We start from the raw sequence: 20,408 nt of genomic DNA, 5'->3' as shown, positions 1-20,408 counted from the left end.
GCGAACAAATGTGTGGGAGTAGAAACAAAACGGAGACTGGTGAGGTAACACACAAGAAAAACGCAGCTCCACCACGAGTACCTCCCCCACTCAGCCCGCCGCCCCCTTCAACACTCTAGAGAACGCCTCTCGAAGTGGGATGGTATTCCGTGTAAAAGCGTCGATGGAAAGAAGGACAAACAGTAAAAGGGCACCAGCGTAAAAAAAAAAAGGGAGGAGAAAATATTAACACAGGAGTCCGCTCAGCACCAGAGGGCGTCGATAGTGGTCGTCAAACTCAAGCGGGAGAGAGAGAGATCGAGTCAGAGGAGGGGAGGGGAGGGGAGGGGGGGGGGCTGAGTGGACGCGTAAAAGGCGCGAAGGAAAAAGGAGAAGGGCAGATATAAGCAAATTGAAACAGTAAAACAGAAAAAAAAGACGACTGTTTTTCCTTCTGATTTCTTTTTTCCCCCCGATTTGTTGGCGTCCCGTAATCGACAAAGTGCCTCACGCTTTCTTCTACGATTTTGCGATCGCTCCCTTCCTTTGGTGTGCGTGTGTGCGTGAGAACCCAAAGAGGAAAGGAGGGAGAGGATGTGAAAAAGAGGCGGGAGTGATCTCAGACACAAAAGGCTGCAATAATAAAAAAAAGAGCACACACCAATGCAGGGGGACAAGGGAGAGAGGGGGGAGGGCGCACCGGTAGAAAACACTCCCCTCCTTCCTCTCACACACGACGCACGAGAAGCAGGCGAAAAGAAAGTAAGCTGAGAGAGAAAAAAAACGGGGGTAAACAAACAAACAAAAATGAGTCGAAAAAATTTCCTTTTCGAGTTTTCTTCCGTTTGGTGAGCGGAGAAGGCCGTCGTCGGTCTGTCTATCTTTTTTTTTCCCTTTCTGTATTTTGTGTCTGCGTATGGTTCCTATTTCTGTTTTTTAATGTGGGCTACTATGGAGGAGGAGGAGGAGGAAGAGGGAATGGGGGGGGGGAAGAGGTGCAGAGAGCGAAGTAAAGGGTAGATGGGTAATGAAGGGAGAAGAGACCACACACACACACACACACACACACACGCACACCGACAGACACCGACCCAATAGGCAATAAATGAGACCCCAAACAGAGCGAAACAAACAAAAGTGTGTGTGTGTATGTGTGGGGACAAAATGAAAGGCAAAGCAGCAGACGCCCCCTCCCCCCTCTGAGTGTGTATGTATGCAGGTGTATGTATTATGTGTTGCGGTGAACAAGGTGAGCGGTTCTCAGAAAAGGAAAAGCAACGAAAAGGTCAACACAGTGGAGGATTAGGACAGAGGCTAAACAGGGGGCACTCGCTCAGCGCATATAAATACACACACACACACACACCCACACACACGGGTGGGAGGAAGGAGGAGGAATGGAAGAACAAAGTAAAAGAGAATTGAAGTTACAAGTGCAAAACTAACAAACGGAAACGAATACAAAAAAAAACACCCGCACACAAGTCAAGACGTTGGGGAGGAGGGAAGGAGGGGTGGGTGGGGAAGGAGGGGAGAGGGCACGCGTGAGGTGCAATGGACAGTAAAAATGAGCTGAAGGAGTAAACGGCGCTGGTGGCTTCTTGAGGGATTGAGGGTGAGAGGGGAATAAACACACGCTCCCACCTACACACACACACACACGAAGTCAAAGTTGAGAACAAAGCGTTGAATCGATTTCCGTGTTTCTCCCCACTTTGTCAGTTTTTGAATCTGCGCTGTTACTTTTGTTTTTCCAAACTCACTGAGCAACTACCTTCCCTCTTTTTTTTTTTGTAGACCCCTCAATGCTACAGTGCTGGTGTGCTTGACAAGATTTGTGGGTGGGGGCAGGGGTGGCGATGCTATGGGTTTAGCGAAGCGCTTCTGTAGAAACGTGTGTATAAGATGAATGTCTAGAGCAGTGCACACACATACACATACACACACAGGTTTCTCCAGAGGAGAGGAAAAGGAGGTTTCAAGCTAGACAGTGAAAAAAAAAAAAGAAGATCGAAACTCGAGGGCGAGAGAAAAGCAGCAAAGAAACTACCGTAGCTGACGTGTCTTTTCTCTTGACAGCGGAGACAGACCACTCCAAAGTATACACACACACACACACGCGAGTACGCTTACGCTAGTACTGGCAGACACATCAACCCTCGCAGTAACACAAAGGATGAACGGGAAGGAGGACAAGAAAAACTAACTCTCCCCCCCAAAATCACACATACACATACACACGAGGGACAGGCAGGTGAATATCACGACGTAGCGATATACACGTAAAAACACATTCTTTTTAACCTTTTTTTTTTGTCGCGTGCGTTGTGTGTGTGTGTGTGTGTGCACGTGTCGTTTGCAACGATGTGGTGAATATATATATATATATATTTTTTTTGGGGTGAGAAAGTAAAAGTAGAGGGGTGGTTGGGTGAGTAAAGAATGTAGGTGCGCGTGTGGTGTCGACCGAAAGCATAGTGGAATGTACAGGAAGAGGTGAGCAGGGAGATGGAGATGATTCTAGTGCTGCTCCTGGTGGCTGGAGGGGAGGAGATATCCCGCGCACTCACACCTATGAATTTCTTTGGAGTGAGGGGCTGTTTCATGGAGACTGGGAGAGGCAGAAAAAAAAAAGAAGACTCAAAACGAAACACACATTTCAACACCGTCTTTCGTTCGTCTGCTTTCTCAGCCTCTCTGTGTTGCTCCGTGTACATATCGGCGCGTGGGTGATGGTCAACGACACCCATGGAATTTTCATTTTCTCGGTTGGCTTCTGTAGCCCCCCCCCCCTGGAGGTAAAGGACTGTACGTGTAGGAGAGTGTGTGTGTGTGTGTGTGCGTGTCTGTAGAGACGGCGGGGAAAACAAAGAGAAGCAGATAGGTGTGGGGAAAGAGGCACCACACGATTTCTGACTTCAGATCTCTTCATATTCACATTTCTTTTCTTTCGCTTCACATCTAACGTCACAACTCCATGTGTTTTATTTCCTTCTCAGTATTTGAGACACACACCCACACCCAGACACGCACAGTCCCCATCGCTATCATCACATTCTCAGGGAACACTGACTCCAAAGACACGTTTGTAATCTTGGACAGGATTATACTAGAAAGTGAAGAGTGGGGAGTGCGTGACTTGCGTCGCACACGAGAACACAATAGTCGCATGCCCATTCTTGCCAAAACACCTGCACACGTATGCATGTAGCTGACGGCCTGGTGCACGACTCACACATGACACACGAAAAGCGGCGATATGAACATTTTCCTTGCATTCCCCTCGCGGGCGCCTCGTCGCCGATCCGTGCTTCACATGACCTGGGTTGGCGCTGTGGTGGTTGAGGTCGGCGGGCCGCTACAAGGGTGTTCGGCGGCAGTACCACACAGCGGTCACTGTAACAGGTGGTGGGGTGCTGAGGGCGGTGTTCCACTGTCCTTTGCCTTCCTGAGGATACAGATGGAAAGGGGGGGGGCAGCTAGGTTCCAGGGCAGCATGGGCTCCAGAGACGGAGGTGTGCGAGATTGGTTCACTGCTGATGGTACCGCTGCCTTTCTATATGAGGCGCCATCTGCAGAATCCCTGCGGCGACTCATCCTCCAGATGATGTTACCTGGAGGGGTGTAAAAGAAAGGTTTGTTGCGTTCATTCCCACCAAAGCGTGCCTCTGGACAAGCTCTGCACTTCTGCTTCTCCAGTTGCAAGGAGAAGGTAGAACGGGGGGAGGGAGGGTGTGGGTGGGGGGGAGGAAAGGGGCTGATGAGTAGCGCAAGAAGGAGATCGTCAAGGCGGGGCATTGGCGGACGTTCAAATAAGAGATGCGAACTTATGTGGGCGTGGCTGTTTGGAGAAAAAACAAATAATTCCCCACTCCTTCGTGTGAGAGGGACATATCTGCCTTTCATGTGCCAAAACGCCCGTCTTTTTTTATTTCATTCTCTCACACTGATCACCGCTGAGTCCCTCCTCCTTCCCCCCACCCGCCTATGCAGGCCAGGACACACCAGCTACATTCAATGGTCTTACAGCTCACTGGCCGAAGGTCACAGGAGAGAGGAAGGAGACTCACAAGGGTGTGGAGGGGGGGGGGGGAGCACTTTCTTTTTTTCTTTTACTTGTCGTGAACACATAATTTTTTTTTTCGATTTTGTGTAGGGACTCTCGCTGAAGAGCGTGCCTGACGCGCAGCGTAGGTTCTGCTCATGCATAAACACCAAACCGTGTCCCCCTCTTCTACATGTACACACAAGAAAAAGAAGAAAAGACAGACGTCTTAGGAAAGCGGGGAGACAAAGGAAGTGTGAGTGAGTAGGGTCAGGGAAGGACCTGTAAAGAGGTAACGGGGGGGAGGGGGAGGGGGGGGGGCATGTGTAGCAGCTGTAGCAGGTATGGGGAGAAAAAGAGATGCAGTGCATCGAGAGCAACAACACGAAGCAGAAAGATGAGACATTTTAATAGATACGGACGTACTCATAATCAGTGACGAGTACAAATAACGAGAAGTGTGTGCAATGTGCCCCACTGATACTTATTCACACAACACCAAATAACATCATTGCCCCTCGAATGGGGGAAGAGAACAATGCTGAAAAAGAAGCGAGATTGGGAGGTGGGGGGGGGGGGAGGAACGAAAATAGTAAAAAAGGGGGCGCAAAGTCAGAAGAAGTGAGGAGAACAAAAAAAAACGAGTCTTTTTGTTGCTGCTCTCTCTGATGTTTCCTGCGAGAGGGGCTCGAAGGGATGGAGGGAAGACTGAAGAAGACGAAAACAAAGGTGAAGGTAACGAGACAGGGGATACGGCCAGCCGACGAGCCGTATGTCTTCCGCTTCCTCCTGGGAAACCGCCTGAGCTTATCTGTCTGTGTGTGCGTGTGCGGATAGACCTTGTCTGGAGACAAGAAGAAGAGGAAAGAGTGGAAGGGCTTTAGATCGACAACCAAGGGGTGAGGAAAACAATTGAACAAAGACAGGCGTGTAAAAAGGGGGCTAAAAAAGCGGGGGAGAGGGGGTGTTCGGGGAGTGGTGGTGGTGGTGCATGTGTGTGTGTGTGTGTGTGGGGCGGGGGGGGGGGAAGGGAGGGGCGGACGATTTCGAGGACGAAAGAGAAAAGGCAAACCAATTGTGAGGTCTAGTAGTTCCTCGTCTCCTTCAACTCAAATCACTTCACTTCATACACACACACACACACACACACACACACACACAATCGTTGTTGCCACTGTCGTATGTTTTCCCCTCTCAAGAAACTGTCGATTCTTTTGCATATAAAGGCGTTGTTCTGATACTGATGTCGTTCTCTCTCAATGCCCCCTTTGCTGGTCTGGCATAAAAAATCTCACCAGAAAGGCCCCTCCACACGGCTATGCGCGTATTGAGATCACCAACAATGGTTGCAGTGTGGCGCGGTTGCCTTCATAGTGAACAAAAAAAAAGAAAACTCTGTGAACCAGAGGGAGATAATATCAAAAATAAACAAAGCCCATTTACTTTGTATTTCACAGCAAACGCGGTGAAGATGGTCACACACCAGAAGAATCTATCCACATACGTTGGTCATAACCGATGCTTCTAAGACCCTTCCTCCTCCTCCTCCTCCTCCCCCTCCTCCTCCTCCTCCTCCATACACAACTGCCCTCCTTTTTTTGTTTGTGTGTGGATGAGTTGTGTGTTCTTCTTTCGAGGCTTAATAACTACTACTACAACTGACATGGGTCTATCTTGTGCTCCTCTTTATACTCCGAACGGCTTCACTCACTAAAAAGAGGAGAAATACGTGTGGAAAGAAAAGCAGGAAAAAAAAACAATTGAGGAGGAGGAGGGGGAGCGCACGAGGAAAAATGATGCGTGACACGTCAAAAGGTGGAAAAACGAAGACCCCTCCAAAAGAAGAAGAAACCCAACAAACACGTGCCCACATACATACATATACATATATATATATATATATATATAGGTGTGTGTGTGTGTGTGTATGTGTGTGTGCGTGTGATGTTGGTGCCTTTGCAGGGGAAAAAACATAATGCACGAGAATCACCAGAGAGAAAAAAAAAGGGTGTGGTGTGGTGTGGTGGGGGGTGGTGCTAACATGAGGTAAAATAACAATTCAGACTTCGAGCAGCTGGGAGCAGGAGACAGAACAAACAAAACAAAAACGATACATAAATATCCCTATGAGGGCCACACACATGTATTCTAAAGCCACACAACGGTATGTTTATTTGGTCCTTCTTTGGCTTGCAAATTCGCTTCACAGACTAGACTTCATTTTTTTCCCCCGATGTGTCACTTTTCTTTTGAACGCAGCGCTCCTTGCAGCCTCTTGGCAGCAGCCCCCAGCGCTGAACCTGCATGAGTGCGTGGGGACTGGAAAAGTGATGGAGAGGCTCACCTACTCATTCACTTCCACTCCATTCCCCTCCGTCCTCACCAAAGAAAAAAAAACAGTACAAACGTGCATGCGGAAAGTTGGGTAAGCCTTCCCGTTAGCCAAACAGAGGGGGAGGGGGGAAGGAGGAAAAAGGGAGGGAAGGAGGGAGTGCGTACAGACATGAAGAGACGCTTAAAAAAGCGACGTTGAGAAGACAAGGTCTATCACGGGGGTTGGGGGTTGGAGGGAGGGGGGAAGGGGGGAAGGGAGGGAGGGAGGGAGGGAGTTGGATGGGTAGGTGGGAGGTGACACATCAGTGGAACATCGAGCGTAGAAAAGAAAGAGAAACGGAGGAAAATGGGTGATGCATGAGGGGAAGGCCTAGGTAGCCCCCGTGTTGTTGGTGTGCTCGGATGATCACATTCAAAGGACGAAACACCAACAAACGAGGCAAGGAGCATGAAAGAAAAAAAAGAAGTCCATGCAATTTCGTAGTGGCGTGGGGTTGGAGGGGGGGGGGCGGGGGATGGGCAAATAGGGACTGCGTTCGATTTTATAAGGGGGGGTTTCCCCTCCAGAAGCAGATAAAGTAAAAGAAAGCACGAGTGAGACACACACACACACACACACACAGACGTCTACAACTTCGCCTCAGCCCACCACCTCCAATATGCGACTCTCTTCAGCGCGGAGAAGGGGGAAGCATGTAAAGACCAACTCTCTCAGAGGCCTGCTTTGTGCCATCACACACATGCACATCGACAGACTACCAAAAGATGGTCATGTTCGCATGCTCGTTTTACAGGATTTTGTTTTTTTGGGAGCGGGGGTGGGTGGTGGTTGTCTAGCCTCGGTACGGCATGTGCACACCCACCCCTAGCACTTCAAAGTGTACTCACCTGTTCAGTGACGCGGGCTGCATTTAAAAGGCATACAAGTGAGTTGAAGCGCCTCAGGAGCGGCGACCATCATTGAAGGGGGTGAAAAAAAAAGGGCACCCAGAAAAAAAAAGGGGACACATGATAGTGGTCGCCAAGAGTCAACAATACCGAGTTAATACTCCCGAAAGACGCAGCAATGCAGTGCTTTTTGTTTCCACGCTCTGGGCTCTTGACGTGAAACATCAGCCTCTCCCTTTCCCGCGTTTTATACAGCTTCACTTTGTTCATGTGTGAGTGCTTCATGATTGCGATCGTTATCGCCGTTGCTCTTGAGGAAAATTCTCCCAATGCAGAATCGTGAAGAGATGGCTGCCTTTATACACCCTTCAGGTTTAGAAGCCGACCTGGGCGTGTGAACAACAACAGAAAAAAAAACGTACGCTGTAACACCCCCTTTTCATCCGCGACGGGTGCGCGTTGGATTCTTCATCCTGATCCCGAATTCTTTTTCAAGTTATGGTCGATGTGTACCTTCCACCGCATCGAGTCACCGGTTTTCTTTTTTTTTTCCACTGTTTTTATTCATTTGTGTTGCTTCTTTGCTCAGACTGGTTCTGCGCTCACAATGATGGTGGCTGTGGCGGAAGCGGGTTCGTGGTGTTCTTCTCCCGTAGCTTCATTGCGTGCTCGTAGCCGAACGGCGAGATGCATTCGCTTCGGCGGCAGTAAGACACCTGCAACGGCTTTTCCCGCCCCATGTTGTAACGATCATGCATGGACATGATGGCAAAGTCCGCTTCATCTGTAACACGGAAAGTCACGAAGCCGCTCCCAGTGCTCTTGCCGTCCGGATCTCGCAGCACGTTTGTGTGAACAACATGACCGTAAAAGGAGAAGATTTGACGGAGGTCGTGCTCCGTGGCGTCGAAGTTCAACTGTCCAACGAATAGGCGAGCCGTGCTGTTGCCGAGTTTCTCGCTGCTGTTGCTACCGTTGTTGCCAGTCATCTTTTTTCCCCCTTTTTAAGTGCAACAGGGAGAAAAGAAGAAGAGAGGGGAGTGGAGGGGTTGGATGGAAGAGAAAATGGGAGGAGGAGGAGGAGGGGGGGGGGTACACGAAGCGGCACCCCCTTTTTTGTGTCTTCTTCGTGGTGTTGAAACGAGACTGCGGAGGTTGCAGAACACAGCTATAGGCACACCGAGGAGGAGGAGGAGCAGGAGCCACGGGAGCTTAACAAACTGCAGGGGAGGGAGGGGGGAGGAAAGACTGGAGTGAAAGTGAGGAAAAAGAGGGAAGAGAGAGGGGGGGGGTGCGTGCGTGTCTGTGTGCCGGTGTTGAGTGTAGGTAAAGGTGCGCTTGCGCGGCCTTCGAAACGTTTTTTCCTCTCCTTCGCGTAGTTCTCAACCACGTATACGTCGTCAGAGGACGCCGCCGGATCACGACAGAATGCGCTGATAGTTGTGGCTGAGCTGGCCTAATACTTATTGAACAGCTCAAGGGGGTGGTGGTGGTGCTAGGATGTGTATGAGGAGGGGCAGGGAGCGGACTGCAGAAAATACGGTGTCTTGGGCTGGCGTGGGGTAAAGGGTTGCAACTGACGTTGGCCGCGCACTGGTGCGCACACAAAAGGAAGAAACGGCGCACGACGACAGACTGGAAACCCGAGCGGGAAGGCGTACAAGGCTGCAGAGCAAAGAGAGTGGCGTCCAAGGCGAGGAGGGAGAATGGCTACAAGACCACAAGAGTTAACAAAAAAGCGATACGCGAAGCGTACAGCCACACACGAAAAAGGCGAGATTGAATAGGCGCGCATACACACAGGCAGGAGTAGAGTAGTTCGCGAGGGTTGGGAGGGGCGGGTGTGCTGATTCCCCGGTGGCAGGGCGACTGTGACAAGGCGGAGATATCCGGAGGGGGACAGAGTGTGGCCAGCAGTTGCTGGGATCCGGGTGGTGGAGAGACAAAGGCGTTGCGCAGAATGCATGCGTCCGCCAGGCAGAGAAAAAGGCAGGGTGAAGGATAGGCGACTCATGACGTTTCCGTGTCGCGCGAGAGAAGCGCGCTCTTCCGACGCTCACGTCCGGCGTGTTGCTCTTTGCAGCAATGACGCGTACAGTGTGCAGCCAAGGCGGCCCTGCCATTACGGCAGTTGCATCGAGCGGAGCCCGTGCATTCCAGGATAGCCAGGTTCGTGCGAAGCAAGGCTCACCACGTTCAAGACTACATCGCTTCAGGCAACGGAGGATGCCCTGCCAATTCTCCGTGACCGCTAGCAACGTTTTCGCTTTTATTTTGTGAAATCCACAGCTCGTGTCATCGATGTCCACAGGGCAGAGAAGTAGGAGGGAGGACAAAGTGAGATGCTCACACACGAACACATCTGCGACCTCCATCGGTCCTCGGCCATCTTACCAGATAGACGCACACGCACACACATCCGCTAGGAAGAGAATTGAGTGAAGTAAAACACGGATCGCCAGGGGAAGCAGGGGGCACAGTGGAGGCGGTTGAAGTACACGCGTAAATGCCCGGCGACACGACTTATAGAGAGAGCCCAACGTCCTCCTTTCATTGTCAACGGGCGCGTGTGTTTGTATACGTGCATTGCCAAAGCGTGTCTTCATCTCACTGTTGTGCGCCGCATTTATTCATTCGATGTCCCCCCTGAATCATACAACACACGAGCAAGCAGATACAGGAAGAGCCCATCACCCGTGGCGTTCGCACTCCCCCTGCTGGGGGGGGGGGAGGGGGCGGCGGTGGGCAGAGGGGCGGGGGACTTCGCGTCCGCGTGTCGAAAGACATGAGGACTGCGTGGGCGTCGCTGTGTCGACTTGCGATGCTCCCCTAGCGCGCGCCGGTGTCTGGGCGTGTGGGCATGGAGAGCAGTCATGAGCAGCCCCCCCCCTTCTCCATCCCGCAGTGGCACAGGACGCGCTTCTCGCACACCCGCTGTCGTTTGGCGTGTACGCGACTCCCAGTGAACACTCTTGCAGGGGTTTTGCAGCACGTTCCAGTCCTCCGTGTGCATCCCGCACTCCCTTTCTTCACACAGACGGAGATTGGCGTTTGCTCATCGACACTGACACAGAAGAAATAAAAAGAGAGAAAAAACGAAACGTCAAGGGTTAGCGTAGGGGAAAAGAGGAGGAGGTGGTGGTTGTATTCTTTCCGACAAACGAGCAGGAGATAGCGTGGGCGCGCAGAAGAAATAGGGTTGTCAAGGGATTGCCCCGACCACACCCCCAAGGCCCACAGCGCCGGTTCGCCTCTCCTCACCCACACGGCTCGCTCCACACTCCCATTTAGAGCATAAAAAATGAGGAGGAGTGACGGCAGTCACACAGCAAAAATAAAAAAGTAAAGCGCTGAGTAGGATGTACCCAAAAAAATCTTCGGAAAAAAATCCACACGCATACATGAGAAACATAGAATTCATAAAGGTTGATTACACTGCTCACATTAGGGTGCACTGGGGTGAGCAAACAAAATACCACGAAAACTGCTGCTGCTGCTGCTGTTTGTGATATTTGGAGGGGGGGGGGAGGGGAGGGAGAGGAAGATATTAGAAGCGGTTCGAATTCGTTGTCCACGACGAACACCAACAAGAGGAAAGGCTGGGTGCTGCACCTCCGCGCGTGTGGCGGCTGTGCCCGACCGCAGCCCCGCGCTTCCTTCCCTTTGATCACACAAAGGGAGTTCCTTCCTTTTGTATCTCGCTTGCGCGAATTTCTCTCGTCGCGCTGAGAAGTGGGACGCACACGCACACAGACACGCACACATCAAAAATAGGATTAACACTATCGCCGAAAAGAGATGCACCACAGCCCCTCCCTCTCAAACACAAACACCCAGCCATGGCCTTTCCATGCCGTTCCTCTTTTGACCCGCAGCAGTGCAGACAACAAGGTCCATTGAGTCGTTGGCTTGACCGACTGCGGGCGTGTTGAGGAGTCGCGTAGCTACAGCGGCTATCCCCAGAGAAGGCACGTCAGGGGTATGGGCATGGCCATAAAGGGGGAAGGAGAGTGCAGGGCAGCTGCGCTTCGGCATGCATTACTTGCGAAAACAAAAATCTACAAAGCAATTGGGGAATCGTAAAAGACACGCACGTTAACAGATGAGGAGAAAAAAGAATATAGGGAGAGTGTGGTGGGGCGACTCGATGGACGCACGCGTCTGCGCGCGTGTGTGGGGATTCGGATGTGCACACGTGCCGACTGGCCGCTCCCACTCGCTCGGAAACCGAGTCTCCTAGACATCACCGTCTTTTCGTGCTCCAACACATCTCCGATCCCCACGCATCTGCGACATTTCGTTTTCTTGCCGTGTCCGTCGTCTGTAGTTGTCCAGCTATGCGTTCCCCTATCGCTGTGGCACTCCCTCCCTCCCCCCACTTGTCCTTGGCATGCCGTTGTGCTCTACGCACCGATACCATTCTTGAGGTACTCCCACATGAGACGGGCGTACAGGTGCTTCGGCATCGGGGGCGCGCTTTCGGTGGAGCGCTTCTTCGGGGAGGTCTCCTCCGGACAACCGGTGTTCTCGTTCAAATACTTAAGATGGTCATCGACCACCCAGGAGAGCAGCTTGTTGCTGCACCTGCGCGACTCAGCCGTGGAGCTGTCGTCGCAGATAAGCATGCTGCTGCTCTCCGACGTGCGAAAGAAAACCTCCGTCGGTGCGTGGAGGAAGCCAAACCCCTTGGGAGGCAAGTGAGGCACGGGATCGCGAGCGTGGGTGATGCGGTAGTGCGGGCCCTTGGCCAGGATCTTCGCCGTCCACGCTGCGAAATGCTTGTCACCGACGCGCGGGGCGCCGAACGTGTACAGCGCGACGGGCTTCGTGGACTGCGACATGCCGTTAAGCTGATCTTGCAGATCCACCGCGGCGAGAACAGCGAGAGCGCCACCGAGCGAGTGGCCTGTGACGAGCACCTCGTAGCCTGGGTACTGCGCTAGGAGCCCTAACACTAAACTCATCACCTTCGGCCTCACAGACAAGTACATGGCATAGAACCCAAAGTGCACGTTGCATTTCGCTCCGCAGCTGCGAACGGTTGTGTACGGGATGAGGGTGTACAGGAGGTTATACCACCAATTCATTGCACCGTTCGTACCACGGAAGGCGACGACGATCTGCTGATTTGTAGTGTCCACGCCAGCGTAGCCGAAGACATCGCGCTTCTGACTAAAAAAGAACTCGCGGGTCTGATAGCCGGGTACGGCGTCGCAGGCGGGCCCGCACGACCATTTTGCCACTGTTTGTTGGGAGCAGTAGCTCACGCGGGAGTATTTCAGGCTGCGGGAGGCAACCTCGGTGAGGTACGGAGTCACTTGCTTGTCGGCATGAGCGATGGTGGCAAGCAGGGCAGCCGCTACCGTGGCGATGACGATCAGAAGCCGCTTCATTTCCCGGGACGGGACTTTCGGGAAAAGTAGAGCGACGGAAATGATGTGCAGATGAGGGAGAGGGGGCCGGGGTTGGTCCTTCTGCAGCCGTGTGTGTGTGTGTGTGGGGGGGTCTAAGACGGAAACAGGCGAAAGAAACTGGGAGAGAGGAGAGGTACGCACGGGAAGACTGTCAAACGGGAGCGTGTGTCACTGGAGGCGTGAAGGCTCTCCAAAATGGTGATATGCAGTGTATCCGTTGTTGCGTTGACGTGTGCGTGCGTGTAGGTGAGTGTGTTCAGACAGAGAGTGGGGTGAGAGTGAGATATATGATAGGGTTGCAGAGGGGATTGGGGGACAAGGGGAGCTACTTTTGGCAAGCCCACCACTCTGTACGCGGTGCGTGCTCGTCCAGTGGACGCTGACGCTGCGTCTACACCGCTCGACCGCCACACGGAGTGCGGGCAGCGCCGAAAAGGTGACCGGTGCCGCGTCAAAGCAAAAAGAAAAGAGCAGAGAGATGCTCACACACGAACACATCTGCGACCTCCATCGGTCCTCGGCCATCTTACCAGATAGACGCACACGCACACACATCCGCTAGGAAGAGAATTGAGTGAAGTAAAACACGGATCGCCGGGGGAAGCAGGGGGCACAGTGGAGGCGGTTGAAGTACACGCGTAAATGCCCGGCGACACGACTTATAGAGAGAGCCCAACGTCCTCCTTTCATTGTCAACGGGCGCGTGTGTTTGTATACGTGCATTGCCAAAGCGTGTCTTCATCTCACTGTTGTGCGCCGCATTTATTCATTCGATGTCCCCCCTAAATCATACAACACACGAGCAAGCAGATACAGGAAGAGCCCATCACCCGTGGCGTTCGCACTCCCCCTGCTGGGGGGGGGAGGGGGCGGCGGTGGGCAGAGGGGCGGGGGACTTCGCGTCCGCGTGTCGAAAGACATGAGGACTGCGTGGGCGTCGCTGTGTCGACTTGCGATGCTCCCCTAGCGCGCGCCGGTGTCTGGGCGTGTGGGCATGGAGAGCAGTCATGAGCAGCCCCCCCCCCTTCTCCATCCCGCAGTGGCACAGGACGCGCTTCTCGCACACCCGCTGTCGTTTGGCGTGTACGCGACTCCCAGTGAACACTCTTGCAGGGGTTTTGCAGTACGTTCCAGTCCTCCGTGTGCATCCCGCACTCCCTTTCTTCACACAGACGGAGATTGGCGTTTGCTCATCGACACTGACACAGAAGAAATAAAAAGAGAGAAAAAACGAAACGTCAAGGGTTAGCGTAGGGGAAAAGAGGAGGAGGTGGTGGTTGTATTCTTTCCGACAAACGAGCAGGAGATAGCGTGGGCGCGCAGAAGAAATAGGGTTGTCAAGGGATTGCCCCGACCACACCCCCAAGGCCCACAGCGCCGGTTCGCCTCTCCTCACCCACACGGCTCGCTCCACACTCCCATTTAGAGCATAAAAAATGAGGAGGAGTGACGGCAGTCACACAGCAAAAATAAAAAAGTAAAGCGCTGAGTAGGATGTACCCAAAAAATCTTCGGAAAAAAATCCACACGCATACATGAGAAACATAGAATTCATAAAGGTTGATTACACTGCTCACATTAGGGTGCACTGGGGTGAGCAAACAAAATACCACGAAAACTGCTGCTGCTGCTGCTGTTTGTGATATTTGGAGGGGAGGGAGGGAGAGGAAGATATTAGAAGCGGTTCGAATTCGTTGCCCACGACGAACACCAACAAGAGGAAAGGCTGGGTGCTGCACCTCCGCGCGTGTGGCGGCTGTGCCCGACCGCAGCCCCGCGCTTCCTTCCCTTTGATCACACAAAGGGAGTTCCTTCCTTTTGTATCTCGCTTGCGCGAATTTCCTTCGTCGCGCTGAGAAGTGGGACGCACACGCACACAGACACGCACACATCAAAAATAGGATTAACACTATCGCCGAAAAGAGATGCACCACAGCCCCTCCCTCTCAAACACAAACACCCAGCCATGGCCTTTCCATGCCGTTCCTCTTTTGACCCGCAGCAGTGCAGACAACAAGGTCCATTGAGTCGTTGGCTTGACCGACTGCGGGCGTGTTGAGGAGTCGCGTAGCTACAGCGGCTATCCTCAGAGAAGGCACGTCAGGGGTATGGGCATGGCCATAAAGGGGGAAGGAGAGTGCAGGGCAGCTGCGCTTCGGCATGCATTACTTGCGAAAACAAAAATCTACAAAGCAATTGGGGAATCGTAAAAGACACACACGTTAACAGATAAGGAGAAAAAAGAATATAGGGAGAGTGTGGTGGGGCGACTCGATGGACGCACGCGTCTGCGCGCGTGTGTGGGGATTCGGATGTGCACACGTGCCGACTGGCCGCTCCCACTCGCTCGGAAACCGAGTCTCCTAGACATCACCGTCTTTTCGTGCTCCAACACATCTCCGATCCCCACGCATCTGCGACATTTCGTTTTCTTGCCGTGTCCGTCGTCTGTAGTTGTCCAGCTATGCGTTCCCCTATCGCTGTGGCACTCCCTCCCCTCCCCCACTTGTCCTTGGCATGCCGTTGTGCTCTACGCACCGATACCATTCTTGAGGTACTCCCACATGAGACGGACGTACAGGTGCTTCGGCATCGGGGGCGCGCTTTCGGTGGAGCGCTTCTTCGGGGAGGTCTCCTCCGGACAACCGGTGTTCTCGTTCAAATACTTAAGATGGTCATTGACCACCCAGGAGAGCAGCTTGTTGCTGCACCTGCGCGACTCAGCCGTGGAGCTGTCGTCGCAGATAAGCATGCTGCTGCTCTCCGACGTGCGAAAGAAAACCTCCGTCGGTGCGTGGAGGAAGCCAAACCCCTTGGGAGGCAAGTGAGGCACGGGATCGCGAGCGTGGGTGATGCGGTAGTGCGGGCCCTTGGCCAGGATCTTCGCCGTCCACGCTGCGAAATGCTTGTCACCGACGCGCGGGGCGCCGAACGTGTACAGCGCGACGGGCTTCGTGGACTGCGACATGCCGTTAAGCTGATCTTGCAGATCCACCGCGGCGAGAACAGCGAGAGCGCCACCGAGCGAGTGGCCTGTGACGAGCACCTCGTAGCCTGGGTACTGCGCTAGGAGCCCTAACACTAATCTCATCACCTTCGGCCTCACAGACAAGTACATGGCATAGAACCCAAAGTGCACGCTGCATTTCGCTCCGCAGCTGCGAACGGTTGTGTACGGGATGCGGGTGTACAGGAGGTTATACCACCAGTTCATTGCACCGTTCGTACCACGGAAGGCGACGACGATCTGCTGATTTGTAGTGTCCACGCCAGCGTAGCCGAAGACATCGCGCTTCTGACTAAAAAAGAACTCGCGGGTCTGATAGCCGGGTACGGCGTCGCAGGCGGGCCCGCACGACCATTTTGCCACTGTTTGTTGGGAGCAGTAGCTCACGCGGGAGTATTTCAGGCTGCGGGAGGCAACCTCGGTGAGGTACGGAGTCACTTGCTTGTCGGCATGAGCGATGGTGGCAAGCAGGGCAGCCGCTACCGTGGCGATGACGATCAGAAGCCGCTTCATTTCCCGGGACGGGACTTTCGGGAAAAGTAGAGCGACGGAAATGATGTGCAGATGAGGGAGAGGGGGGCCGGGGGTTGGTCCTTCTGCAGCCGTGTGTGTGTGTGTGTGTGGGGGGGTCTAAGACGGAAACAGGCGAAAGAAACTGGGAGAGAGGAGAGGTACGCACGGGAAGACTGTCAAACGGGAGCGTGTGTCACTGGAGGCGTGAAGGCTCTCCAAAATGGTGATATGCAGTGTATCCGTTGTTGCGTTGACGTGTGCGTGCGTGTAGGTGAGTGTGTTCAGACAGAGAGTGGGGTGAGAGTGAGATATATGATAGGGTTGCAGAGGGGATTGGGGGACAAGGGGAGCTACTTTTGGCAAGCCCACCACTCTGTACGCGGTGCGTGCTCGTCCAGTGGACGCTGACGCTGCGTCTACACCGCTCGACCGCCACACGGAGTGCGGGCAGCGCCGAAAAGGTGACCGGTGCCGCGTCAAAGCAAAAAGAAAAGAGCAGAGAGATGCTCACACACGAACACATCTGCGACCTCCATCGGTCCTCGGCCATCTTACCAGATAGACGCACACGCACACACATCCGCTAGGAAGAGAATTGAGTGAAGTAAAACACGGATCGCCGGGGGAAGCAGGGGGCACAGTGGAGGCGGTTGAAGTACACGCGTAAATGCCCGGCGACACGACTTATAGAGAGAGCCCAACGTCCTCCTTTCATTGTCAACGGGCGCGTGTGTTTGTATACGTGCATTGCCAAAGCGTGTCTTCATCTCACTGTTGTGCGCCGCATTTATTCATTCGATGTCCCCCCTAAATCATACAACACACGAGCAAGCAGATACAGGAAGAGCCCATCACCCGTGGCGTTCGCACTCCCCCTGCTGGGGGGGAGGGGGCGGCGGTGGGCAGAGGGGCGGGGACTTCGCGTCCGCGTGTCGAAAGACATGAGGACTGCGTGGGCGTCGCTGTGTCGACTTGCGATGCTCCCCTAGCGCGCGCCGGTGTCTGGGCGTGTGGGCATGGAGAGCAGTCATGAGCAGCCCCCCCCCCTTCTCCATCCCGCAGTGGCACAGGACGCGCTTCTCGCACACCCGCTGTCGTTTGGCGTGTACGCGACTCCCAGTGAACACTCTTGCAGGGGTTTTGCAGTACGTTCCAGTCCTCCGTGTGCATCCCGCACTCCCTTTCTTCACACAGACGGAGATTGGCGTTTGCTCATCGACACTGACACAGAAGAAATAAAAAGAGAGAAAAACGAAACGTCAAGGGTTAGCGTAGGGGAAAAGAGGAGGAGGTGGTGGTTGTATTCTTTCCGACAAACGAGCAGGAGATAGCGTGGGCGCGCAGAAGAAATAGGGTTGTCAAGGGATTGCCCCGACCACACCCCCAAGGCCCACAGCGCCGGTTCGCCTCTCCTCACCCACACGGCTCGCTCCACACTCCCATTTAGAGCATAAAAAATGAGGAGGAGTGACGGCAGTCACACAGCAAAAATAAAAAGTAAAGCGCTGAGTAGGATGTACCCAAAAAAATCTTCGGAAAAAAATCCACACGCATACATGAGAAACATAGAATTCATAAAGGTTGATTACACTGCTCACATTAGGGTGCACTGGGGTGAGCAAACAAAATACCACGAAAACTGCTGCTGCTGCTGCTGTTTGTGATATTTGGAGGGGGGGGGGAGGGGAGGGAGAGGAAGATATTAGAAGCGGTTCGAATTCGTTGCCCACGACGAACACCAACAAGAGGAAAGGCTGGGTGCTGCACCTCCGCGCGTGTGGCGGCTGTGCCCGACCGCAGCCCCGCGCTTCCTTCCCTTTGATCACACAAAGGAGTTCCTTCCTTTTGTATCTCGCTTGCGCGAATTTCCTTCGTCGCGCTGAGAAGTGGGACGCACACGCACACAGACACGCACACATCAAAAATAGGATTAACACTATCGCCGAAAAGAGATGCACCACAGCCCCTCCCTCTCAAACACAAACACCCAGCCATGGCCTTTCCATGCCGTTCCTCTTTTGACCCGCAGCAGTGCAGACAACAAGGTCCATTGAGTCGTTGGCTTGACCGACTGCGGGCGTGTTGAGGAGTCGCGTAGCTACAGCGGCTATCCTCAGAGAAGGCACGTCAGGGGTATGGGCATGGCCATAAAGGGGGAAGGAGAGTGCAGGGCAGCTGCGCTTCGGCATGCATTACTTGCGAAAACAAAAATCTACAAAGCAATTGGGGAATCGTAAAAGACACACACGTTAACAGATAAGGAGAAAAAAGAATATAGGGAGAGTGTGGTGGGGCGACTCGATGGACGCACGCGTCTGCGCGCGTGTGTGGGGATTCGGATGTGCACACGTGCCGACTGGCCGCTCCCACTCGCTCGGAAACCGAGTCTCCTAGACATCACCGTCTTTTCGTGCTCCAACACATCTCCGATCCCCACGCATCTGCGACATTTCGTTTTCTTGCCGTGTCCGTCGTCTGTAGTTGTCCAGCTATGCGTTCCCCTATCGCTGTGGCACTCCCTCCCTCCCCCACTTGTCCTTGGCATGCCGTTGTGCTCTACGCACCGATACCATTCTTGAGGTACTCCCACATGAGACGGACGTACAGGTGCTTCGGCATCGGGGGCGCGCTTTCGGTGGAGCGCTTCTTCGGGGAGGTCTCCTCCGGACAACCGGTGTTCTCGTTCAAATACTTAAGATGGTCATTGACCACCCAGGAGAGCAGCTTGTTGCTGCACCTGCGCGACTCAGCCGTGGAGCTGTCGTCGCAGATAAGCATGCTGCTGCTCTCCGACGTGCGAAAGAAAACCTCCGTCGGTGCGTGGAGGAAGCCAAACCCCTTGGGAGGCAAGTGAGGCACGGGATCGCGAGCGTGGGTGATGCGGTAGTGCGGGCCCTTGGCCAGGATCTTCGCCGTCCACGCTGCGAAATGCTTGTCACCGACGCGCGGGGCGCCGAACGTGTACAGCGCGACGGGCTTCGTGGACTGCGACATGCCGTTAAGCTGATCTTGCAGATCCACCGCGGCGAGAACAGCGAGAGCGCCACCGAGCGAGTGGCCTGTGACGAGCACCTCGTAGCCTGGGTACTGCGCTAGGAGCCCTAACACTAATCTCATCACCTTCGGCCTCACAGACAAGTACATGGCATAGAACCCAAAGTGCACGCTGCATTTCGCTCCGCAGCTGCGAACGGTTGTGTACGGGATGCGGGTGTACAGGAGGTTATACCACCAGTTCATTGCACCGTTCGTACCACGGAAGGCGACGACGATCTGCTGATTTGTAGTGTCCACGCCAGCGTAGCCGAAGGCATCGCGCTTCTGACTAAAAAAGAACTCGCGGGTCTGATAGCCGGGTACGGCGTCGCAGGCGGGCCCGCACGACCATTTTGCCACTGTTTGTTGGGAGCAGTAGCTCACGCGGGAGTATTTCAGGCTGCGGGAGGCAACCTCGGTGAGGTACGGAGTCACTTGCTTGTCGGCATGAGCGATGGTGGCAAGCAGGGCAGCCGCTACCGTGGCGATGACGATCAGAAGCCGCTTCATTTCCCGGGACGGGACTTTCGGGAAAAGTAGAGCGACGGAAATGATGTGCAGATGAGGGAGAGGGGGGCCGGGGGTTGGTCCTTCTGCAGCCGTGTGTGTGTGTGTGTGTGTGTGTGTGTGGGGGGGGGGGGTCTAAGACGGAAACAGGCGAAAGAAACTGGGAGAGAGGAGAGGTCCGCACGGGAAGACTGTCAAACGGGAGCGTGTGTCACTGGAGGCGTGAAGGCTCTCCGAAATGGTGATATGCAGTGTATCCGTTGTTGCGTTGACGTGTGCGTGCGTGTAGGTGAGTGTGTTCAGACAGAGAGTGGGGTGAGAGTGAGATATATGATAGGGTTGCAGAGGGGATTGGGGGACAAGGGGAGCTACTTTTGGCAAGCCCACCACTCTGTACGCGGTGCGTGCTCGTCCAGTGGACGCTGACGCTGCGTCTACACCGCTCGACCGCCACACGGAGTGCGGGCAGCGCCGAAAAGGTGACCGGTGCCGCGTCAAAGCAAAAAGAAAAGAGCAGAGAGATGCTCACACACGAACACATCTGCGACCTCCATCGGTCCTCGGCCATCTTACCAGATAGACGCACACGCACACACATCCGCTAGGAAGAGAATTGAGTGAAGTAAAACACGGATCGCCGGGGGAAGCAGGGGGCACAGTGGAGGCGGTTGAAGTACACGCGTAA

At 53.9% G+C, this 20,408-nt stretch overlaps 2 protein-coding genes across 2 annotated transcripts; both read right to left on the bottom strand.

The window, feature by feature from the left end:
• Positions 1–7,848: 7,848 nt before the first annotated feature.
• On the bottom strand, positions 7,849–8,235 carry JKF63_02171 (uncharacterized protein; the record flags this gene model as incomplete). Its single annotated transcript, XM_067898213.1, has 1 exon — positions 7,849–8,235. The coding sequence occupies one exon, from the start codon at positions 8,233–8,235 to the stop codon at positions 7,849–7,851; it is 387 nt and encodes a 128-aa protein (XP_067754370.1).
• Positions 8,236–11,649: 3,414 nt separating this feature from the next.
• JKF63_02170 (uncharacterized protein) lies at positions 11,650–19,726 on the bottom strand (the record flags this gene model as incomplete). Its single annotated transcript, XM_067898212.1, has 2 exons — positions 11,650–12,152; positions 19,189–19,726. The coding sequence occupies 2 exons, from the start codon at positions 19,724–19,726 to the stop codon at positions 11,650–11,652; spliced, it is 1,041 nt and encodes a 346-aa protein (XP_067754369.1).
• Positions 19,727–20,408: the final 682 nt, after the last annotated feature.

This window comes from Porcisia hertigi, chromosome 33 (genome assembly GCF_017918235.1).
Source record: "Porcisia hertigi strain C119 chromosome 33, whole genome shotgun sequence".
NCBI lineage: Eukaryota > Euglenozoa > Kinetoplastea > Trypanosomatida > Trypanosomatidae > Porcisia > Porcisia hertigi.
The sequence above is the reverse complement of the archived record's forward strand: the minus strand, read 5'-3'. Positions and strand labels throughout refer to the sequence as shown.